This window comes from Musca autumnalis, unplaced genomic scaffold (assembly GCF_047663935.1).
Source record: "Musca autumnalis isolate F117 unplaced genomic scaffold, ASM4766393v1 scaffold_1, whole genome shotgun sequence".
In the NCBI taxonomy this organism is placed as follows: Eukaryota; Metazoa; Arthropoda; class Insecta; order Diptera; family Muscidae; genus Musca; species Musca autumnalis.
In genome coordinates, this window is record NW_027411644.1 from 310262532 (window position 1) to 310288545 (window position 26014).

The following is a 26014-nucleotide window of genomic DNA, read 5'->3' on the forward strand; positions in this document are numbered from 1 at the left end:
CAGTTCTCAACATCTCAACAACACAGCCCACATAGCAACAGGTTGCTCATGATTCAGTTGTCTTTTTACCAAAGCTCACCAACATTCCAACAGAATGTTTAGCAACAGTTAGTCATCCTCACAGTTAGTGGGGGGGTGCAATGGCAGGAGAAGAAGGAGTCGGTCATCTTGTGTGTTAAGGTATATGGCGCTCTTCCATGATTTTATTTCACAAGCAAACTTAAGCATGCCTGTCTGGATACGAATGAATAACCGTGACGTCATATAGCAAAAAAATAAAATCGCCGTCATTATCATCGTAAACAACAACAACACCAACCTGGCTGGTCTTTGTTTTTATTTGGTTTTCGTTTTTGCCATTCGTTCGGGTTCTTTTCAATTGTGAAATATTTACACTTATTCATGCGGCAAGACAAGACGACAAAGCCACAGACATAAACAAACAAGAACAGAGTGAACTTTAAACCAAGACGGCATTTCCCCAAGGAATGCAACAACGATTCGATTAGGCGGCAGATTGTTTTCAACCTTGCAACCATGAAGTTGTTGACTTTTCAAAAATGGAGAGTTAGTAGAGTTGTTTGACGAATACACTTTTTAAATATCCTTAATAATTTTATATTATTTTTAACAATTACAGCAATCCGATATTCTTAATTTAATGGAACAAATTGTGGAACCAAAAATGGTAAGTCCTTATCTTTTTGTATATTTGTTCATGGTTTTTTAACTTTATTTTACTTTTCATTTCTTAGAATTTCAATTCCATACCGGTTTGTGAGGAGCATGATAACGGAGGCTATGATTTCAGCATACAGGTGAACAAAGTCGACAATACCTCGCGATATGTCCTCTTTGCACCAGACACCCAAAGATTGTATGTAAAAACACACGAAAATGTAGCCATTGATTGTTTCTATGCTGTTAAAATGCCAATACAACCGTTGATGGTACGCATTGCACCGATTTATACAACAGACACCAGTGAACCTGTACTTAGATGCCAGAATCACATAAGCAAAGATAGTGGTAAGATTTATTTGTTGTTGGTTATTAAATGAGTACAAACATTTTGTAGAAGTAGATGCAAGTTTGAAAGTTGGACAAACACAAGGAGCGGTAAATCAAACAAAATCAATCAGTAGCCTTCTAGTGTTGTCAATATTGACTACTCAAATAATTCGTCGGAAGGAATACGTTAATATGATTCATGAGCAACATGACACAATGTTGTTTCACACATGGAAGATGTACGAGGAATCAAGGCACAATTCAGATATAAAGTACAGGCGACCTCCCATTTCTTCTGAAATTTTTACCACGCATAGTTGTAATTTTCCTGAATACAACAATATATATGTGGTCTATGGGAAGTCCATACTTCCAGGGATAAAGCCTTCAAATTTCAAAAAAAAAAAAAAAAAAAATTGGCGTAGCCATGCATGTCTTGCATCCCAGACCAAAAGCCGGCTATTAAGAAAAGCTTATAGGTAATTTATAAGAAAATTTAGTTCGCGTACTTTCGCACCTGTCCATGATGAAAGTTTCAAATCCCCTGCTGAATGCCGTCTATTGGGGAAATACCAGACCAAGGCGAATTTACACCATGTACCAGAAAATTTGGGACGTTTTAGTCCTATCCACCCTTCTGTCTAAAATTCAATGACAGACCAGAACCTGATACCAAGAAGCGAAGCCCAATATACTGCGAAAAATAAGGATCTTCAGTTAATATAAAAATCTTCGAAGATATATTTACTTTATCCCATCAATTTGAAAAAAAATTTCATATACCCGCAAATCGGATATACAAATAAATAAGAAGTCTCTCTCTCTTGGCTGGAGGGCACGATAACTCTCGAACGAATCAATCGATTTGGTCCAAACTTCGAGTAACTGCCTCCACAATAGTTAAAACATTTTCTGAAAAATTAATTTTAAGGAGATTTCTCGGATCGTTTTGAAATTATTTGGAGCAGTTTGTCCTCGTGGCTCTAAAGACACTGTCGGCACCACCAATTACACCATTTTCACATGTAATTCGAATAATTTAGTTGTATTTCGAAACATTTCACTTGTAATTTGAGAATTCCAATTGAATTTCGAATTATTTCATTTGTAATTTTAGAATTTCATTTGAAATTCAAATTATTCATTTGTAATATGAGAAATCCATATGAAATTCGAATTATTTCATTTGTAATTCGAATTATTTAATTTGTAATTCGATTTTTTTTTTCATTTGTAATTTGAGTTTTTTCATTTGAAATTCCAAAAGAGAGACTTCGATTTACAAATAGAAAAATTCAAATTTCAAATGGAATTTTCAAATTACAAATGAAATAATTCGAAATTCAATTGGAATTTTCAAATTACAAGTGAAATGTTTCGAATTTCAAATGAAATAATCAAATTGCAACTGAAATTCTTCGAATTTTCACGGTGTAGTTGAGCATTTGACAAGCGTCCTCAATTTGTCATTAGTCACCCATATTGTACCAGAAACCTGGAATGTGAGCAGGGTAGTTCAGTAACTGAAGACTGACAAGGATGCAACCAGAAGCAAATCGTATGCGCCGATTTCCCTCTGTTGCGGCCAGGGGCTGCCACCTCAGTGTACACATGCTAGTATTTGTATCGTTAGGGTAAGATTCATTATGGTATTTAAAAAGAAGAGTACACCCTGGGTGCCACCGTTGTGCAATGGTATGCATACCCGTCGCAGAAGGTCGTGGGTTCCATTCCCCGGCCAGGCAACATCAAAATTCTCAGCTGTGCCAAAATACCCCTCAGTAATGTTGGCGACATTTCCTGAGTATTTCAGCCATGTTAAACTTCTCTATAAAGTGGTGTCGTAAGACACGCCGTTCGGACTCGGCGATAAACTGTAGGTCCCATATCATTGAGCTAATGTGAATCGGGGTACACTCATTGATATGAGAGAAGTCTCCCTTGTCCCGTCTGGGATGTTTGTGTGACCAAAATTCTTGAGGCGTGAAGTGTGTCTCAGGTCATACCCGGTTTTCTCTGTTGGGAGCAGCATATTCCAGGTTGCCTGTCCCCAGTGAGTTGTCGTTATCAGAAAAAGCGACTCCCTGTAGTCCAAGCAACAGCTGCGCACACGCAACATTTAACACCATCCGTTGTTGTTCCAACCCCTGAAAATGGATCCGTTATGCATTTTTTTTTGCAATGAACTTCGAGGTAAAGTCGAGGAACTAGTGGATTTCATGAGTCGGTAGAATATCATGGTCGACAACAACTGCAGCTTACAGCGTTGTGATGGCAGTCTTCTGGTCTGACAAATGACGTCACATTTCAACCAGTCGTTTCTCTTGGATCAGACTATTTCCACTTAATTGTCTCCATCAGCAGACCGCCCGATTTCATCACCTCTGAACGCCGCACTGTCATCAATCACGAAAAAGCTAGTTGGCCTAGTTTCAGACCAGCCATATACCTGCTGGTCGAATACCCGATGTGAGATTAGCAAATGAGCGTGATGAGCTTCATCGTTCCAACCCCATTAACCCGAGTCAGGAGCTGACTCTGGAAGTTAACAGGTTGGTTGGTCGGCATAAGCGGAACAAGTGGTTAAATCATGTGAAGACTTGCAACATTGGAGCCGGAATAAATGCATTGTGGTTGTCACTCTCGAATTCGGGAAATAAGAAATATAGGACCTCAGTCACGTTTAGCGACGTTACGTTGACTGATCCGAAGAGTTGCGCAAGTTAATTCAATCCACAGTTTGTCGAGCATCTCGGAGTGGTAGGGATGATGTTGCGAATGTCATAAGGAACGTTAAATCATTCAACTCGTTTGGCCCTGATGGAATCTCCATGGTAATGCTGAAACAGCTGGGTGTGCCGGCAGTGGAGTACCTCACTAATGCTGTCAAATTATCGCTAGCAACCCATAGTCCGTGTTTAGACACACAAATTTCTCGGGAAAGTAAATTAAGGTTTTAGGCAATAGGGGATAGGAAAGAGTATTGAAGAGGTATTTCCTCTCCGCTCTCTCCCAAAAACTCAATTTACTTTCCCGAGAAATTTGTGTGTCTAAACACAGACTAATCAAGAACATTATAGAAGCAATTGAACAGACGAAATAGGCTAAACAAAGCGAGAGCGAGCAACATTCGGACGACCGCAAAATGTATGAATAGCCTCACAAATATCTTAGAAAAAAACAAAAAACAAACTAAAAATATGCAAAGCATGTGTAAAGTCGATTCTCTTATAATGCGGTGAAACATGGCTTCATAAACAAATGCCTCAGATCCATATGAAGGATGTTATTTTCCAATATCATAAGTAACATAGAAGTATGAATCTTTAAGGCAAAAAAATTGAGATGGCCTCAAAAAATGTCCATAGCATTATCAGGAATCCCCAAGGTTCACGCCTTTGCGATTGTATACATAATGTTGGCAGTACCTTTCTATTGCCAGATATGTCATTTGCAAACACAGTCTATAAGTGCCTTCCATCTATCAATAGATGATCAATACAGTGTTTATTTTTTGACGCGATGTCTTCCGCTACCTAGTAAACAAAGTTTTAACTTTAAAGAGTCTTCTGATTCCAGCTGCAAATGTCCAAATAATAGTTCTAAAAACTTTAACCGGTCAATTTTTATGGACTTTTCAGGTGGTATTGGTTGTGGTATTGAATATTTTATTGAATTTACTCTGAACCCCTTCCTTAAGAGTTGCTGAGCTGTCCGCGGATGCTTTTTTCATTTGAAGCTACACAATATCAACTGTGTATTCCCCGGTCGCAAACTTGTCTGTAAATGCGACCTCAATAGTGATCTGACCAGTTATTACACGTACCAGAAATTCTTCCCTACTCTTTCAAGCAAGTTGGAGACAATATCCACATCTTGAAACCGGGATGAAACTAATATTGGCTAAATCATGAAGGATAAAGAAAAAACGTTTGAGCATCTGTTATTTTATTTTCTCATGCTTCAAAGTAAAAATAATAACCCATACCTCACCTGTCTCCCCTTCATGGGTCCTGTGATTTTCGTCCATTTTGCAGGATTTAGCTTTTTATTATAATTGTTTATGATCTTCCAGTTACTATTATCTTTGTGTTACTACTTACTGTCTCCAAGTTTGAACTGCATGCCATTTTTTGTTCATTTTATTGTTTTAGGATAGTTTTCTTACCATCATAACTATTATAATAGATTTTATTTTACTAATTATTTACTTTTCTTTCAGAATCAAATGAGGTCATACGCAAAAGTTTGTTGCGTTGTGAAAATCTTGGAGCTGTATATAATGGTAGTGATACGGGTAAAAGCATTCGAGATCGTTATTCGGTGGTGGTTCCCTTAACTGCAGCTGTGAAGGCGGGTGATAAACACTTAAAACAACAACTTATTATAAGTTTTACCTGCAATAATTCCTGTATGAGTCGAAAACCAACTTCGGTTTTATTTCTATTGGAAAATATTAAGTATGTGATACAACAAAAGAATTTCCTTGAATTGTAAAATTAATTGTTTTTTATGCATCTATTTCAGCGGAGACATTTTGGCACAACGAATACTATCGGTAAAGATATCAACATGTCCTAAACGTGATCACAGATTATATGAAAGACCAATTGGAAACAAGAAACGGCCAATTGGTGGTAAGTTTGATGTAAAAATCAATAAAAAAAATTAAATTCATTATTTCGTTCTTTTTTATTAGATCCCGATTTTGGTGTAACTGAACCAAAAGTACCCAAATATGATGAGACTTGTATAAAAGATGAATTTAGTCGCAGCAGTTATGGTGAACCGAGTGATGATGATGGAGGCAATGGTGGAGCTGGTGGGAGTGGCGGTGGCGGCGGTACCGCGATGAATGGTGATTATTGCGACAGCAATGTCGATGTTGTTTTAGATCCAAACACCGGTGAATATACATTGACACTGAAATATAAAACACGCCATCAGACGCTTGAGGTTTTACGATTACTCTATTCGAATGCCGTCAGCAATGAAGTGTTCTACAAAACACGCGTAAATGGAAAAAGAACGCGTGATACGGAACACTTGCAGAAATGTTATGGTGAGTAGTTGATGGTTTGAGTAATTTTTTTACTTAGAGATGATGTTTTAATATGTGCAGCACTATTGACGATATATGTACATATTTTCTTTATCATGAAATGGAAGAGGGGAAGTATACAATGGAATATTTTCAATTACATCCTTAGTACAATAGTTTATAAAAACTAGACTGATGTGTTGTTTTTAGCGGATTGGTCAACTTTCGTATGAATAGCTTCCATTCCCCAGTTTTTGGTTTTATTTGAATTTCTGACCGAGTTGGCTGTAATTTAGTCTTGTCTGAGTTCAACTATTTAAAAAATTGTGTATATTTTTAATTTGTTTCTATCAAATACTAAGTCGAAACAAAATTTATCCGGAAAACCCTCTACCCCTAGTACACAGTGATCCCACTCCGCTTATGTGGGAGAGTGCGACAAAATATAGTTCCAATCTATGTTTCAACTTGAAATTTGTAATAGTCATCAAACAATATCCTGAAAAAGGTTTTCAATTAGCCCTATATTCTGATATATCTTCCATGTTCTGATACCATAATCGTGCATATATCTGTATATGTAACGATTTTTATCCCGCATCTAAATGATGGACTGGAGGAAAGATTAAACTTTAACAATTCCGGTGATATCACCCTTCCATAGGGGACTAGATGTTTCACTCAAAAGAGATTACCAGGCCCTTCGCTCTTAAGTTCCCGGGTAAAATGTGGATTAAACTTCCATGATTACTTCTTCGGATCAGACGACGTTAGGTGAACAATCGTGACTGAAGCCCAATTATAACTTAGAGCAGGTTCCTTAACCGTTGCCCACAATTAATATGTTACAACTCTAATAATTGTTCCGCAAACATCCAAGACGGGACAAGGGAGACTTCTCTCATATCAATAAGTGCACTCCGATTGATATTAGTTCACTGATATTCAGGGCTTCGGAGTCGAGCCATTTTTGGTCAGACTCCGACTCCAGTCCAATTTTTTTCTCGACTCCGACTCCAACTCCGGAGTCGACTCCGAAAATAGATAAAACAAAATTCACAACTTAAATTATAGTAATTTCAGTATGAACTTTCAAGATACATTACATTGGGAGGATACCAAAACATAGACCTATATTGTTGGTTTTTTTTCGTTGACAATACGGAATACAAAGTAACACACTTCAGAACATCTAGCAAAACCCTTCAAAGCAACTGCAACAGGACGGTATCGTTACAATTCTCTACCTAAACATCAACATACGTGTATATTTACAATTTTCCGAATTTGACTTATGAACCCAATGAGACTCGAAATATCAAATTACCATAATTGTTGACCGGTAACACTCTTTGTAATTTTTTGAGTTATGGAAAATTGACGATATTCTAATACCGCATCGTGATAGAAGACCAAAATAGCCTATTTCCCTTAACATACACTTTCGTGGTTAAGGTTACTTGAGGTTCACATTTTTAGGGTTTTTTATGTTTTCACGATTTTGCTTGAAAACGGTAAGTCCTATCGAAATGGGGCTAAAGAAAATATCGTTTCTGCAAAAATTCACTAGAGGATTGACCTTTGTAATTTGTTCGTAGGTTTTACCATTTTTGAGATGTAGAAGTTTAGGTCACATTTTTGGGTTTTTTTGTTAGGTTTTCACCATTTTGCTTGGGAACGGAAAGTCTTATCGAAATGGGACTGGAGGAAATCATATAGCTGTGGAAATTCTCTACAAGACTGACTTTTGCAATATTTTCCTAGATTGTACCATTTTTGAGATATAAAGTTTAAGTTGGTAAATTGTAGTCATGGCATAGTTTTATAAAGAGGCGATACCTACGAAAATGTCATGAAGGTCAATCTTTCACTGCTACAACATTTTCTTTACACCCATTTCCATAGGACTTCCGGTTTTCAAGCAAAATCGTGAAAATTTAAAAACCCCCTATAAGTGTGAAGTTTGACTGCGATTTATTTAAAAAGCCCTCCGGCTATTGCAGTTTCAGAATCCGCGAAAACTTCTCAGGTGTAAACTCCATTTAAATTTGGTTAAGGGGCACCGTGGTAGGACTTTCGTATGATTTCCCTTAAAGTACTACAAGGTCTTTCATAGAAGTCCAACAGGTTATTTTACAGCAGACATAAATGACTTCTAATAAAAAAAAAACAAAAGAAGACCAGTAAGTCTTCCTTAAAATTACCTGTAAATCTTCTAAAAGATCTTCCCCAAGTATATTTGGAGCATGCAAACATTATTCCAATCAATTGACCCAAAAATGCTTCCGATACGCATTTTGTTGTAAAAATAGAGATTAAGAGTTTTTTTAAACTATGATCATTTAAATAAATTAAATTGACTTGACAACTTTTGATAAATGTAGAACAGATTGTTGCCCGGAGTCGGAGTCGAGCTTTTTTTCAACAATCCGGCTCCGACTCCGACTCCAGCAAAATTTGCTAGACTCCGACTCCGAAGCCCTGCTGATATTAGACCTGCTGTTTATCAGACCTGCTGTTTATCGCCGAGTCCGAAAGGCGTGTCTTAAGACACCACTTGTAGAGAAGTTTGATGTTGCATGGCCGGGAATCGAACCATCGACCTTCTGCGCGCAAAGGGGGCGTGCATCCAACTATCATGTTTTTAATTTTCTGTGCATTTCAGCCATTAGAACTTGTCCACAATTGGTGTCATGCTATGTTGTTCAAGGTATTCGGATGCAAGTTCAATATTGAGCCAAAAAAAGATGATTTCTCTTATACCTTGGGGATTTTTAGTGTATGTATTATTCGCTCAACGACAACCAGTTGATTTACATCTCACCGGTCATGCTCATTTCCTGGTCTCACCGCTTCTGCTGTGAAATATGAAATAACCTCGGGTATTCGATGATATCCTGGAAAAACTGTTCTGCTACCCGAACTTCAGATGATTTTGATAGTTTTTTTGAAGGGAAGATTGACGAGCTATCTGAATTTTTACCGGCATGTTTCCTAATGATTGATGTAAGTGCGACGTTCAAACGGGAAATGGCTTGACCCAAGAGAAATGGTGGTCTTCGATGGTGACACCAGTTGACTCAATGCTATTTGTGACGAGCAGTAGTACTGTCCACTAAGAGGCGTATGAAGGTACTACTGTCGTGTTTTTTTAGCGATAGCGTGTTTTTCGTGGGCTTACCCTTACTGCACTTAAGAGAAAAATGTTCGTGCTGTGCTGCTTACGGAACCCATGCTGATGATCGGCAACTGGATAGCTATTTCTGGCGCTGGGGAGGACTAAAGCCTCAGGGGTCTTTGCTAACAGCGACAAAAGCGAACTCGGTCTGTACGATTCACCTTTTCTGGTATCCTGGCTTCAGTGGCCGGTCCATCCTCTGCAGGAAGATATCCCTGTCACACCAGGGGTCCCGGGTGCTCGAAAAACAGTCGATTGAAATAACTCGCGCACCTTTTCGATTCAGCGTAACGTCGCCAAATGTGACTGAGGTCGTATCTTCCTTCTTTCCAGGGTTCGAGAGTCACTTAACTGTTGTCCAAAATTCACTTATTCCGGCTCCAATGGTGCAACTCATCAGATGATTTAATCACTTGTTCCGCTTATGCTCACCGACCAACCTGTTGTTAACTTCCAGTGTCAGCTCCCTGATTCTGGTGTCACTGGGGTTGACACCACGAAGCTCATCACGCTCATTTGCTAATACCGTCGCCTCTGCTGGAAAGTTTGGCGTCACTTCGGGTTGCTGCTGCAGCAATGATAATGTCTCGGAACGACCTTTCCACTACCCGAACATCAGAAGGGTAGGACAGATCTCTGAAACGGTGATTAGTGAGCTCTCTGAAAATAGGCCATTTAGTTTCCCATTATTTATAAAAGTGCGGTGTTCAAGAGGTGAAGAAATCGGGCGGTCTACCAATGGACACAATTATTGGGAGATGGTATGATCCAAGAGAAACTACGGACTTTCAGTTGACGTAATGGTTATGTCTGGCAAACTGTGTCTCTCTCCGCTAATTCTGGAAGGGGCGTTCTTATTGACCGCGCAAAACCTATCTATCTGCTCAGCCAGCACTATACACCTCCGAGGACTGAATGCCACACCTCATGATGAGCATTAAAGTCCCCTAAGACCAGATGGTTATGTCCCTCCAAAAGCTTGCTAATGTTGGGTCTATAACGTGGAGTACAGCTATTTATGAGCGGGATGTATACGTTCAGTAAGTCCACCTCGGCAGTTCCACACCTGACTGTTACCCGCAAACGTTCCATCTACGAGTCATTAGAGCCAGGCTCAAGCGAAATAGGCCTGTATTAAACAGACTGTTGCGAATGGAAAGCTATTCCCCCACCTCCACTTCCGGTGCCATCCTTCCTCAGTACGTTATAACTATCACAACGCTGTAAGCTGAAGTTGTTATTGAGCTTGGTTTCCTGCACCGCCGCGACCTTGATTTTCTTCGTGGATTAGAACAGCAACGGCAACGGTGTTAAGTTCTGAGGATCCTGGTGACGACGACTCACTGGGAGCTGTGTTCATGCAGCATGTAGCAACATCTTCCCTGTCGTAGTGTCTCTCCCACTACCGGCATCTATTGCATATCACCGAAATTTGAGTGTTGTGAATGCGGATGTGACAAACTGGGCAGATCCCTATTAGTCCTCCGTCCCGGACAGAGCAAAATAATCCGTGCTATGCTGCTCCCCACACAGAACAACGACACAAATAAAACATGTTTACACTGAGGTGATAGCCGCTGCCCGGAACGCTGATGTAGTGTGGTTCCGGGTCAATTTGGCATCGAAGAATTGCCGGTCGAAGACTTAGTGTCGGATAAGATCTATAAAATAGTAGTTCTGCCTTTCACAATTGACATTTGCGACGGTATCCGACGCCAAGATCGTACAACCATCATTCGCCTATGCAACGATCTCAATACCGTCGTACACATCAGTCATTTTAGTTGACAGCGGCAGGCCTTTTAGAGATATTGGCCGATATTTTTTCCGAAAAAAATATACCGTCGTAAGACATCTCCTTAAACTGCACTTTTGTGAAGAAGTGGGAGACATTGTCCCTATTACAAACTGATTTATGTCTGAAAAGAAATATTACCATGTGCAAAGCTTGGATGAAACTGTTTACAGCCTTTCATAGTTATCGATAGTTTTAGCGAAATAAAATTCAACTTTTGTGGGGGAGGTACCCGAATGTGTGGACCGATATGGATTATTTTCGAGCTTAAAAAAGTTTAGACATTATATTACGAGATTCAAAGTTTAGACCATCAAATCGGTCGGTTCGTTCGAGAGCTATTGTGCGTACCCGTTAAAAAACATTATGAGACACATATTTGATCGTATCGATCGTTACCCTAAAGGCTGAGAAGGGTATAAACAAGGTGGATCTGAAGCACGCTTGTAATGTTATTCGGCGCTAATATTCAGGGCACTCATGAATATTTCCCTCGGAATTTTCCGCACGGAAAATAATTTTAAAACGTGAAATTATTTTAAAAGCAATATTTTGAATCGTTGAAAACTCCAAGAATCACTTAATTATGGAATATTCTCACCGAAGCGCACCGAAGCGACAAAAATATTCCCATTTTGGATATAAATATGGAAATAAAAAATTGCCCTGATTATCGTGGTACTATCCGATATGGATTTTTTAGCTTTTAGTCATCGTCATATTTTTTAATTTTAATGCCTTTTATAACAATTACTTTCTAATCGTTCCATTCCACCTTTTGTTTCTTTTTAGAGAAAACATTACGCCTCAAATTGGAATAGCAGCAAAATGAATCTTCAATATTTGTAATTTTCCAAAAAAATATTTTTTATATTTTAAGTTTTCAATTAAGTATTTTTTAAGTCTAGTACAACAGTCCATGTCAAGTCATTATAATATTTACTATTACTATTTTTGTGTAATAGTAAATTATTAATTAAAATTTTTCATGTTTTTAATTTTTTTAATATCATAACTTATCTTCCATTAAACTTGCAGTTATATCTCACAAATATTACTGTTTAAGCTTAAGACAAAACCCTGTGTTAATGAAATTCCAAATTTAAGCTTATGATTTTTGTTTGTTTATGTTCGAAATGAATTGTTTATTTGTATTATTCTTCTCAGTTGCCTTTTAATATTAATGTTTTTTCTTGTTTTGCAAAATTGTTCATTAATGTCATTTGTACAAATTAATAACATAATCGCCTTAACTGTTTACTTATTGATATAAACTATCAACTTGTAAGAGTGGAATCCAACTAGGAATGTAAGATTTTTATAAAAAAGAAATGTTAAATAAAATACCTTTTTATTATAAAAGGGGTAAAGTAAACAATGGGTGTTTTATTTAACTTTGAATGAAATATTTAATAAACATTTCAAAATATGTATGTATGTATTTGGTCTGTTCCAGTACTGCAAGAATCTACTAATTTTTACTATTTTTTCCGATAACATAAAGGAAAAAATGTTATCTTAGTAAAAAATAGTAGCTTCTTGCAGGTTCTGGAACAGAGCAATTATTAGAAATGTGTTTACATGGTATGGTATTTGATTGCATTTCGTGTCTATCATTTGTTATTCATTTAAAATATACTTTGGCTTTTAAACTGTACGTGTAATCTTAATTTAACACATGTTTTTGGCACTTAATACTATAATCTATTTTCCTTTTTTCTATTAAGACAATTAACCACAAAACATTAGGACAATGAACTCCCCGAACTTCAACATGTGCAGTGCATACTTAACATGCGTCTGCAGAAATCACAAGAAGACGAGGACTATGTCTCTGTGACCAAAGTTATAGTTTTGTTTTGTTAAACCACAACATGGAGACAAACTCATGACGTAAACAATCCACTAACATAAATATCATTTATAATTTAACAATACCCCAACTAGCATAGCGCATGCGTGTTTGCTTCCTATGAATTATATGTACGCCGTGGCATAAGTTGCACGCGCTACATTGGCAATAGCTTGGGCCAAATCTATGTTAACAAAACCAGATGTTTATTACATTGCAAACGTTTACTTTTTCTTCTTTGAAATCTATATTTAATAGTTGAGCAATATCTGTGAACGTTTAGTTTTCATCATCTGTTAAACATTTGTCGAAACTATTGTCACATGTGTCTGTCCATGAATTGGAAAAAGTCATTAACCCCAAGCACACATGGATAATTTTTAGAATTTGCAATGTTTGTGCAATATAGTTTTTTCTTTTGTCGTCAAAGTGTGCCCATAACCGTTTGTCAATCATCTGCATAATGTAAATATGAAATGACCCAACAAAAAGTTTGCTTCCAAAGAGACAGTTAAATCATATGTACAGGTGATTTGGAGTGCATCAAATTATGCATTTTCACTCATTCCTTTTTACAAAAGCGTAACCCCAGAAAGAGGCACTCCATTTTAACTAAACCTTTGACACTGGATTTTAACTATCCCTTTTGAACTGCATTTTAACTGATTCTTTGGCACTGCATTTTAAATAACCATTTGGGGTAGAATAGGATGCAGTTCAAAGCACGTGTTTCGTCGAGTCATTGCAAAATATCCCAGAAGAAATAAAATGCATTTATTATTTGTGTAAAACAAAAATATTAAGAACTATATTCCATTAACACAAATTATGAAAACTTTCCATTGAATTCAGTCGCAACAATGCAAGCTGAAATGTTTTTGCTTCATCTGCTAAATGGTTTTGTATATTGTCTTCCCATCCCCAGTTGTGACTTATCGCAAAAATGTTCGCAAATTATATATTTTTTATTTTATACTAACAAATTTTTGGAAATATTCACGCGCTTTTCTGTTTTTGTTGGGATCTACTAACCGAATTGCTTTTAGAGACCTCTGAGTAAGTGCTAATAAAATGTAACGAACGGAGTGCCTTTTTCACGACACTGTTTGAAGTGAATTCAAAAAGGCTTACACTTTACTACATCCCTTACAGATGCCGTCAACAGCATTGCAAACGGTTTATGCTAAACAAGACCTACCAAAAGGACACTTGTTAAAGACATTTGACACAGTCGATCATGCAGTGTTGCTTGGCGACATCTTGAAGTCCACATTGCATAGCACGACGAAAAATGGTAATGAAACTACATTAATGGTTGGCAGGCACATGTCGAATTCAGAGGAAAGAAGAATAAGACTGGGAAAGTTAAACAAGCCGTACCGCAAGGAGGTGTAATCTCTGCCTTTCTATTAATATTTTACATCTCTAATTTTTCTGCCTCTCCAGACGACGGTGACTCACGCAGATGGCTGCACCATTATGGCCACTGGAGTATGCGAGTTCAGCCCTGTCGGTTGATCAGTTCGAGTTATCGTACTCTTCAGGCACTAAGTATGGTGCCATAGGGGCTGTTTTCTTAAGAAGTATGGACTTGCCCCTGAAAAAACTTTTACCGTCGTAATTGAGGCAGTGAATGCAAGTTGCTTCAACAAAAAAGTGATTCAAGAGCAGGTCTTAAAGTGAACTAATCCGAAATTTTGTGTGGGAGGTACCCAAAGGAATGGACAAATATAGTTCATATTTGAACCTGATCTATACCTGGTAGATATATTAGGATGTGTAATGTATTGGCCAAATCGGTCACTCCCTTCAAGAGTTATCGTGCGCACAATTTTTCCGAACCTTTTTGAACTTTTGTGGGGGACGTACCTGAAGCACTGGCCGATATGGTTTATCTTTAACTACCCAGCAAAATGTTTGCCTCCAAAGATGCAGTTAAATGATATGTACAAGTGATCTGGATGTGCATCAAATTATGCATTTTCACTGATGATTTTTACAAGAGCGTGACTACTGAAAAATGCACTCCAAAGCACTGCATTTTAACTAACCCTTTGGCACTGCATTTTAACTGACCCTTTGGCATTGCATTTTAACTAACCCTTTTGCACTGCATTTTAACTGACCCTCTGGCACTGCATTTTAACTGACCCTTTGGCATTGCATTTTAACTAACCCTTTGGGGTAGAATAGGAGGCAGTCCAAAGCACGTGTTGTTGGTGTTTCGTCGAGTCATTACAAAATATGCCAGAACAAATAAAATGCATTTATTATTTGTGCAAAACAAAAATATTAAGAACTTTATTACATTAACACAAATTATGAAAATTCTCCATTGAATTCAATCGCAAACATGCGTGTTTCCTCCGCTTGCATTTGTTCCAAGCTGAACTGTTTTTGCTTCATTTGCTAAATGGGTTGTCTTCCCATCACCAGTTAAGATTTCGACACGTACTCCAACAGCACTCCATTCGGAAATTTTCTTCTGGTGAGTTGCCGGAAAAATGTTCACAAATTAAATATTATTTAAATATTAATTATTATTTAGTTTGTATTAACAAATGTTTGGACATGTTAACACGCTTATCTCTTTTTGGAAAATGAAAGCCGCTGCCTGTAGAGATGTACAATCTGATTTATGTACATATAGGGATCTCTAACAACTGCTAATAAAATGTAGCGAACGGAGTGCCTTTTTCACGACTCCGTTTGGACTGCATCCGGATGCTGTTAAATTGTGAGGAATTGGAGTGCCTTTTTCACGACTCCGTTGAACTGCATCCGGATGTTGTTAAAATGTGACAAGTGGATGTGATTCTTTGGATTGCATCCAAATGCGGTTAAAATGTGAGGACTGTCCTGTCCATGTGGTGAACAGAGTGGCTGTAGATTTTGTGGCGGAAATCTGCATATTCCTCGAATGGAAAAAGGTGGTAAGATCGGTTAAATAGTTGTTCAGGCTCTCACAGATGTCATCAGGATAGGTACCCGACGCCAGGATCGTGCAATCATTCGCATACGCCACGATCTCAATGCCGTCTAGAGGGGGTGGAATACAGGAGAGGTAGAGGTTAAACAGTTCCGGAGATATTAACCCGCCTTGGGGAACTCCCTGTTTCACTCTACGGGGTTTGGACTTCTTATTCCTGAATTCCACGTACGACTGGCCTCCACACATATAGTTGACTATCCAACGTTTCAAACTTGGCCGGAGGGTTGTCTGCTCAATGTCCTCAAACAGCGTGGAGTGCCTGACTGTAACAAAGGCTTTTGATAAGTCAAGCGCCACCATCACTGTTCTATCGCACGGCCGTCTCTGGTTGAGTCCTTTACAGATATATGTTGTAATGGCTTGCAGCGCTGTTGTCGTGCTGTGCTGCTTACGGAATCCATGCTGATGATCGGCAACTTGATAGCTATTTCTGATACTGGGAGGAGCAAGGCCTCAAGTGTCTTTGCTACGGGCAACAAAAGCGAAATCGGTCTGTACGATTCACTTTTGCTGGCATCCTTGCCTGGCTTCCGTAGTGGGACCACCCTGCCCATTTTCCAGACTTCGGGAACAACGAGGGTGGCTAGCGACAAGTTTAAGACTTTGGTGAGATACTCGACTCCCGGCTCATCCAGCTGCTTCATCATTACCATGGAGATCCCATCAGGGCCCAACGCTTTGGATGATTTAGCGTTCCTGATGGCATTGGCAACATCATCCATTGTAAATTGTGGTGGTTCATCCTCGGCAGGAAGAGATCTGATGCGACGTAATACTCTTCTCTTCGCCCTGTCACTCTCGGGATGCTCGACAAACTGTCGATTGAAATTACTTGCGCATCTCTTCGGGTCAGTCAACGTATCGTCGCCAAACGTGACTGAGGTCCTATCTTCCCTTCTTCCAGGGTTCGAGAGTGACCTTGATGTTCTTCCGACTCATAAAATCTACTATCTCCTCGATCTTACCTCGGAGTCCATTGCAATTCAATTGCAAAAAGTCTGCATTTTCGGGGATTGGGACAACAACATCTGGTGTTAAAGGCTACGTGTGCTGTTGTTGTCGAGGGGACTGCGGGGGAGTTTCGTAATCAGACGACTACTCGCTGGGGACTGTGTTCACGCAGCATGCAGCAACATAGTCCCTGTCGTAGTCCCTCACGTGGACGATGCACCCACTCCTGACATCTATTGCATCTCACCGAAGGTTGGATGTGGGTGAAGATGCGGATGTGACAAACTGAGCACGGATATATTGGTCCTGGGTTTTCCTCCGTCCCGGCTCGGACCAATAGAATTCGGAGCAGGCATTCCGGGATATGCCGCTCCCAATACAGAAAAACGAAACAAATACAAACATGTACACACTGAGGTGGCAGCCGCTGGCCGGAACATTGGTTTTGTGTTGTTCCGGGTCAATCCGGTACGAAAGAACCCGCTGCCGTGGGATTGATTCGTTGTTCGTAGGTTAAGTTAGTGCCTGTTTTTTAATATTGGGGAGGGTATTAATCCTCATTACCCAAATTTTTTACAAATGGGGGTGTTGTTATTCCCTCCACGTTTTCGCATAGCCCCCCATATCACGGTACCACCCTATTTCTGATATTTTGATTTTTAGCAAAATTTTTGAACCGCAAGCAAGAATTTTTGCATTGGGGGTTCATATTGGTCAAACAACTACCCCACCAAAAAAGGTGGATACAGTTTCACGTTTTGGAACAGCCGCCTTATAACTGTGCCAACCGATTTCAGGTCTTTTGGCGCTTTTAGCAAAGTTTTCGGGCCGAATTAGTTAAAACTTGGCATTTAAGGTTCGTAGTGATCAAGAAACTTGTTCCCCAAAACTATCGACATACATATTTCCACGTTTAGATATAATTACCATATAACGATTTAGTCAGATTTGAGGTATTTTGGAGTTTTTAGCTACATATATTTTCTGGCCGAATAAGCTAAAATATTCCATTTCAGGTTCGTAGTGGCCAAAAAACTTCCCCACAAAAATTTTGGGCATAGGGTATTTTTAAATAAATAGTTAGCTAAATTTTAAGACCGAATAATTCGCCATTTGGTTAATTGTCAGAAAACTTCTCCAATAAAAATGTGTCCATGTTTTATACAGCCACCACATAACGGTACCACCCGATTTCAGTTATTTTTAATTTATTATTTACATTTTCCGCCTAAATTGGCTGTAACTTGGTATTTAAGGTCACCAGTGTTCAACAAACTTCTTCATTAAAAATTGTGGACATCATTCCACGTTTTGTTATACCCTCTACAGTGACTCCAAGGAGAAAGTTGTTACAATGGAATAGCAGGGAAAGGAGGATGGGGAGAAGACAAATACTAACGATGAAAAGCCAGCGAAAACAAAGGGAAAATCTGTGGCAAAAGGTGAGTTGAGTTCCGCCAATTCCCCAGAAGATGATGAAGAAAAAACTAAGGCCACCGAAAAACCAACTTCATCCTAAAAAGTCAAAGCGTGGAAGATATAAAATAAAATATACTGGTACCGCCCGATATTTTCAAGTTTTTAGATGACCGAATTAGATAACATTAGGTATTTGGGACTTCCAGTGGTCAAAATACTTCTCCAACTAAAATTGTGTACATTGGCAGTTTACTAACACAAAGAAAGCTAATTTAATTAATCCATATTTTTTTCAGAATATTTCATGTTTGAGGATATAAAAAGTTCTATCGAACTTAACGCCGTTTTACTTGTTTATTGGTCAAAATTGTAGGATAAATTCAGATTTATGAATGTATAAAATTTCTGTAATGTTGGTAGAATAATGGTCTGTTTCTCTAAGAAAATTCGAATTCAAAATCGTTCGACCTACTACCAAACTCCTGTTATTGTACAAACAGAAAACATAAGTTTGGTAGTAATTCGAATGAATTTGATTTCGAATCGTCTTAGTAAAGCATTTTTAAAATGTAAAGTTATTTTCAGCAAATTGGCCATATGCATATCTGCATTTTTAGCCGTTGGATGGATGGATGTCAGATGCATATTAATTTATTGTACTTGCATAAATGCAACCGATTGACTACTTACTTCACTCAAATCAGATTTCGTCAAATCGCCTTCTATGGTGGCGAACTCTGCTGCGTGAAAAGCAAGGCAAACACTTGTTGTAGGGTTTCTTTCCTATTTATTGACAATGACCATTGGAGTTCAATAAAACTACGAACTGTCTGCTGGATGGATGGCTAGTGGCTAAAGCTAAACACCGGAAGCCACCACAACACTGGTTTGTGCTGTAAACTGACACTTGTTGCCTTATTAAGCGCGTTTTCACTTCTTCCTCCAGCTAGCTTTTAACTTGCTTTTTCCTTTGTACTTAAACAAAAATTTATTGTTTTTAATATTTTTTTCTATTACCAATGGTCGGTCTGAACAATGTTTAACGAACGTGCCTTGAATTTCAAATTCCATTGACCATAGTCAACCTCCATTGCACTCCGTCAGTCAGTGTTTGATGAGTGAATTTTTCAAGATTTTGTATTTTCACTCAAGTTTCTCAATTGAGAATATCGTTGTTGTGTGTTGTTGTTTTTTGAGTTTGAAATGTGATGACTTTTTCCGCGATGACAAATTGATGAACACACTCCAGCAACAAATGCAAGTAAGGCAAGTTCAACTCACCTTCCACCAGTTCAGTCAGTTAACAAAGTCATCAAAACATCTCGTGACTTAACATGTTGTATTGTGTTGTATTCTAAATATTTATTCATGTTCTGTAGTTTGGAACACGAGGAGCGCTAAGTGCTAATTACGATGTAGTAAAATTGTCAGTCAATTGTTATTTTTGGAATTGCTCTCTTTCCCGCCTCCATCCCTTTGTTCGGAAACAAATGAGATCTGTTGTGTTAATAACATTTATTTGGGGGGGATCTTGATCTTTGGTGTTGTTGTTGTACATGAGAGTATGAGACATTCTGTATGGAAGTCAACGATATCAGTTTACAGCAGAAATGGTTTGAAACGAAACCACAGCCCAAATGCGTTCTGACAGCGACTGCAAGCTATAGGTGCACTCGTATATATGCATATGCCTGCTCGGATTCCCTAGTTCCGTACGGGAAACGATCAACTAAAACGATCATGCTTAAACAGAAGTCTCGTCGGTGTAGTACGAAAGTAGCGTTATAAATAATTTCCTACGTCACCCTCCTTTTGTCACTGTCGGTCTGCCAAGTCCGACACTCATCAGCAGCACTCCCCTAAAGAATTGTACTGCAATGCCTAACATACGCATTCACCAGATCAAAAGACCCTAGCCAATCATCCTCAGTCAGCTGGAACATTTTAAGTTATCCCCTACAATACCCACAGCTCGCCACGACATCCATGGCTCACCACGAAGCCCATGATTAGGGGATTAGCTTTCCTGTTGCACCAGTCTGTCCATTGCAGACCAATCTCGCTTGATCTCGCGTGGTCCTAATGATCCACACATGGAACTGTCGTGGTAGATTTGCTGAAAGTATAAATACCGCCGATAAATAGTTGTACTCCAGGTTTGGAAGGTCATAACAGTCTGGTCTTGTGAGACTTTAATGCTCATCATGAGTTTTGGCATTCGGTCCTCGGAAACGAATAGAGGAGTATTGTGCTGGCTGAGCAGATTGATAGCTCAAAGTTTTACACCGTCAATAAGGACGCCCGAAAAAAATTAACGGAGAGTGTCACAGTTCACTGGTCATATCCTTCGTGTCACTTGGTCTGACAAATGACGTCACCCGGCAACCCATCGTTTCTCTTGGATCAGACAATCTCCTCAAAACTGTCTTCATCAGCAGACCGCCCTCTGAACGCCGGACTTTCATCAATAATGGGAAAGCTAATTAGCCAAGTTTCAGAGAGTTCACTAATCACCGCTTCAGAGATCTGCCAACCCATTTTAGTGTTCGGGTAGCAGAAAGGACGTTCACTGCTGGTCGAATAACAGAAGTAAAACTAATGGGTCTATCTTGTATTGCCACTAAACTTGAGTTGCGTTGTCAGTTGTCTGCGCGACTGAGACGAAATGTTGTACCATTAATGTCAACTCAACTGGGTGGTCGATAAACATGTTATCGATCAGTGTTTTTTCAAACTTGTGACCTCTATTCGCAAAAAAAAAAACATTTTAAAAATAATTGCGCTTTGGATAACTCTTTTGTGTATTCTGGACAATATTTTAATATTTTGGCTGAGTTTTCGAGCAAATTTGGAAAACAACCCAAGATTGGAATATAACCTGCCCATTGAATCTTCGGATCGTCAAGTTTTATTTGCTGTCCCAAAAAATGATAAGTTCGGTGGAATTATTTTTTGATGATAAAGAAAATGCTGTCCGCTCCAAAGGCGATAAATTCACTTATTTTGATGGACCACCGCCAGTGTCGTTGAAGTTTATTTTATTTTGAGGCATTTTCTTTTTCAACTTTGCTTTAAAATGAATCCAGACTCTGCCACTCTTCAGGTGTTCGTGTTAGAGGTTCATGGCTGTTTAAACTGTCCGAAATGGACCTTCACGCTTCATCCGCTGTGGCTTTGGTTTCACCAAAACTCCCGAACTCCTCGGGCTAAGTTTGGATTTTCACTCAGTTTATCAATTAATGGGTCTATCTTGTATTGCCACTAAACTTGAGTTGCGTTGTCAGTTGTCTGCGCGACTGAGACGAAATGTTGTACCATTAATGTCAACTCAACTGGGTGGTCGATAAACATGTTATCGATCAGTGTTTTTTCAAACTTGTGACCTCTATTCGCCAAAAAAAAAAAAACATTTTAAAAATAATTGCGCTTTGGATAACTCTTTTGTGTATTCTGGACAATATTTTAATATTTTGGCTGAGTTTTCGAGCAAATTTGGAAAACAACCCTAGATTGGAATATAACCTGCCCATTGAATCTTCGGATCTTCAAGTTTTATTTGCTGTCCCAAAAAGTGATAAGTTCGGTTGAATTATTTTTTGATGATGAAGAAAATGTACAGGACATTGCATCTATTAGAAGAAATTTGAGGGACAAGTCGAATCCATTGGAATTGCCATCTGCACTGTAAGCTGATGATCATGTGGAAAGATCTGTATAATCAGTAAATTATTTTAGGTTTAAGGCATATTTTCGATTGCCAAAGGATGCCTTAGTTTACATTGTGGAAATGTTAAAGGATGACTTCAAAGAAAGTTACAGATCAACAGCAATACCCCCCACTTTTAAAAGAGTGCGCAGCGTTGCGATTCTTGGAGGACGGAAGTTTCCAAAAGTCCCATGGCAATGATTTCAACAATTGCATGGCTCAATCTACATTGTCGAGAGTATTGAAGGAAGTTGTCCACTTGATAGAGGACAAATTGTGCCAAAATTGGATCGTTTCGAAGTTGACAAAGGAGGAAAAAAGGCAAAATAAAAACCATTTTTATTCAAAAACGAAATTCCCTGGTGTAGTTGGCTATATAGATGGAGGATGTTCGTCATTTGTACTTAAACTGAACCTACTGTATTTGTCACCAAATTCATTTGCAAAAGATTTGCTGCTGTCCGCTCCAAAGGCGATAAATTCACTTATTGTGATGGACCACCAGCAGTGTCGTTGAAGTTTATTTTGAGGCATTTTCTTTTTTAACTTTCAGGTGTTCGTGTTGGAGGTTCATGGCTGTTTAAACTGTCCGAAATGGACCTCCACGCTTCATCCGCTGTGGCTTTGGTTTCACCAAAACTCCCGAACTCCTCAGGCTAAGTTTGGATTTTCACTCAGTTTATCAATTAATATTTCGAACTGCTGCTTTGTCGTTATTTTCACCATATTGATACACAAAATTAATTAATGATGGAAAGAATCAATAATTGTTAACAAAATGTTTATTTTTCCTTCTATTTTACTTCTTGTTTCTTCGAAAATGTTCACTGCAACTGAAAATTGGTGGTTGCTGAAAAACAGCCGCTTCGTCAACTGAGATTCGCAACTTCAGTTGAGAGTTGCCATACGTGGATCAATTTTGACAACTAGCAACGCCACTCAACGATAATTGTTATCGATGATCGACCCCTTAATATTTCGAACTGCTGCTTTGTCGTTATTTTCACCATATTGATACACAAAATTAATTAATGATGCAAAGAATCAATAATTGTTAACAAAATGTTTATTTTTCCTTCTATTTTACTTCTTGTTTCTTCGAAAATGTTCACTGCAACTGAAAATTTGTGGTTGCTGAAAAACTGCCGCTTCGTCAACTGAGATTCGCAACTTCAGTTGAGAGTTGCCATACGTGGATCAATTTTGACAACTAGTAACGCCACTCAACGATAATTGTTATCGACGATCGACCCCTAAATTTCTCAAAGTTAGGGAGCTGACATTGGAAGTTGACAGGTTGGTCGGTGAGTATGAGCGCAACACGTGACTAGATAATCTGAAGAAATGCAACATTGAAGCCGGAATTAGCGAATTGTGGGCATCGACGGTTATGTCACCCTCTAATCATGGAAAGAAGGAATATAGTACCTTAGCCACGTGTGGCGACGTTATGCTGAGTAATCCGAAGAGATGGGCAAGTAATTTTAATCGACAATTTGTCGAGCAGTCCGGCAGTGACAAGACAAAGAGTACTACGTCGCATTATATATCGTATTGTCGAGGAGGAACCACCGCAATTTATAATGGATGATATTGCAAGTGTCATTGCGAACGCTAACTTATCTAAAGCGTTGGGCTCTGACGGAATGAAATGCTGAAACAGCTGGATAAGCCGGAAGCAGAGTATCTTACTAAATTTCTCAACCTAACATTGGGTGGCTAAGTGGCCAAAGTCAGAAAAATAGAGGATCCAGTAAAGGTGAATCAATTTCGATTTTATAGCCCGTAGAAAAGACTCTTGAGGAGTAAAACCTAGCATCAGAAGTAGCTATTAATTTGCGATCATCAGCATGGGTTTCGTAAGCATCACATCACTACAACAGCACTGCACGCCATCTCCACACTCAACCGGAGAACAAACCACAATATGTCGTGTGCAAGGACAGTGTGGGCCCGACTTATCAAGAGTCGTCGATACTGTCAAGTACTCTACACTGTTTGAGTACATCAAGCCGACTACCCTCCAGCCAAATTTCAAATGTTGGATAATAACTTATATGTGTGGACGCATGTCGTACGTGGAATTCAGGAGCAAAAAGTCGAAGTCCCTCAGAGTTAGACAGGGTGTTCCCAAATTACCTACCTTTCCTGTAGACGGCATTGAGATGGCTATGTAATATGTAAACAATGCCACCGTGGTGCAATGATATGCACACCCGCCTTGCATGCTGAATATCCGGTTTCGATTCCCAGGCCAGCCAACATCAAAATTTCAACGGTGGCAAAATAACCCTCAGTGTAATGTTAGAGACATTTCCTGAGTATTTCAGCCATGTAAAACTTCTCTACAAGCGGTGTCTTAAGACACGTCGTTCGGACTCGGCAATAAACAGTAGGTCCCATATCATTAAACTAAGTTGGGCTGCACTCATTGATATGAAAGAAGTCAATTATTATTATATTACGTATGCGGACAATTGTACCACCTTAGCGTTCGCTACCTTACCTAATGTCTTTTTCCGCGTTAGGAGATGAGCACTGAGCTGAATGTCCTGGCATGGGTCACATTCGACATTATGCTCACGTCGTCCACAGCTAACAGCGCCAAGCTAAAATATAAGAACAAGATCCTTAAGTCCCTAGCCGGCAACACATGGGAAACCTTGTTGAGCACATATGTATAACGCAACAGGTCAGTCTGTGGTAAGCAATGCGGCGCCACTGCGGTCGATGTATGTGCTCCTCCTTGGTGTACATCTATAAAGACTCCCTTCAGCTCATCTATAAAGGCTCCCTTCAGCTCGTCTATAAAGACTCCCTTCAGCTCGTCTATAAAGACTCCCTTCAGTTCGTCTATAAAGACTCCCTTCAGTTCGTCTATAAAGACTCCCTTCAGCTCATCTATAAAGACTCCCTTCAGCTCATCTATAAAGACTCCCTTCAGTTCGTCTATAGAGACTCCCTTCAGTTCGCCTATAACGACTCCCTTCAGTTCCTCTATAAAAACTCCCTTCAGCTCGTCTATAAAGACTCCCTTCAGTTCGTCTATAAAGACTCCCTTCGGTTCGTCTATAAAGACTCCCTTCAGTTCGTCTATAAAGACTCCCTTCAGTTCGTCTATAAAGACTCCCTTCAGTTCGTCTATAAAGACTCCCTTCAGTTCGTCTATAAAGACTCCCTTCAGTTCGTCTATAAAGCCTCCTTTCGGCTCATCTATAAAAACTCCCTTCACCCCCTTCAGTTCCTCTATAAAAACTCGCTTCAGCTCGTCTATAAAGACTCTCTTCAGCTCGTCTATAAAGACACCCTTCGGCTCGTCTATAAAAACTCGCTTCAGCTCGTCTATAAAGACTCTCTTCAGCTCGTCTATAAAGACTCTCTTCAGCTCGTCTATAAAGACTCTCTTCAGCTCGTCTATAAAGACTCTCTTCAGCTCGTCTATAAAGACTCTCTTCAGCTCGTCTATAAAGACTCCCTTCAGCTCGTCTATAAAGACTCCCTTCAGCTCGTCTATAAAGACTCCCTTCGGCTCGTCTATAAAGACTCCCTTCGGCTCGTCTATAAAGACTCCCTTCGGCTCGTCTATAAAAACTCCCTTCAGCTCGTCTACAAAGACTCCCTTCGGCTCGTCTACAAAGACTCCCTTCGGCTCGTCTATAAAAACTCCCTTCGGCTCGTCTATAAAGACTCCCTTCAGCTCGTCTATAAAGACTCCCTTGAGCTCGTCTATAAAGACTCCCTTCAATTCGTCTATAAAGACTCCCTTCAGCACGTCCCTTTAGCTCGTCTATAAAAACTCCCTTTAGCTCGTCTATAAAGACATTCTTCAGCTCGTCTATGAAAATTCCCCTCAGCTTCTCTATAAAGACACCCTTCAATTCGTCCATAAAGACTCCCTTCAGATCATCTATAAAGACACCCTTCAGATCATTAATAAATACTATCGTCAACTCGTCTATAAAGACTCCATTTAAATTGTCTATATAGACTCCCTTTCACAGGTTTATAAAGTCTCCTTTCAGCTCGTCTATGAAGACTCCCTTCAGATTGTCCATAAAGATCCCTTTTA

At 39.1% G+C, this 26014-nt stretch overlaps 2 protein-coding genes across 4 annotated transcripts in view; one reads left to right on the top strand and one right to left on the bottom strand.

Moving 5' to 3' along the window:
• Positions 1-12400, top strand: part of p53 — a 50454-nt gene extending 38054 nt beyond the window's left edge. For all 3 annotated transcript variants that reach the window (XM_073962215.1, XM_073962214.1, XM_073962216.1), the window contains 6 exons: positions 641-688; positions 756-1029; positions 5234-5471; positions 5539-5648; positions 5711-6073; positions 11818-12400. In XM_073962215.1, coding sequence (XP_073818316.1) covers positions 641-688; positions 756-1029; positions 5234-5471; positions 5539-5648; positions 5711-6073; positions 11818-11846 — 1062 coding nt within the window. In that variant the 3' untranslated portion in view covers positions 11847-12400. The remainder of the gene's footprint in view (positions 1-640; positions 689-755; positions 1030-5233; positions 5472-5538; positions 5649-5710; positions 6074-11817) is intronic.
• Positions 1-19068, bottom strand: part of Gr94a (Gustatory receptor 94a) — a 45080-nt gene extending 26012 nt beyond the window's left edge. Inside the window, exon 1 of the transcript XR_012409232.1 lies at positions 18930-19068. The gene's annotated coding sequence lies outside the window, so the exon portion shown is untranslated. The remainder of the gene's footprint in view (positions 1-18929) is intronic.
• Between the last annotated feature and the right edge of the window lie 6946 nt (positions 19069-26014).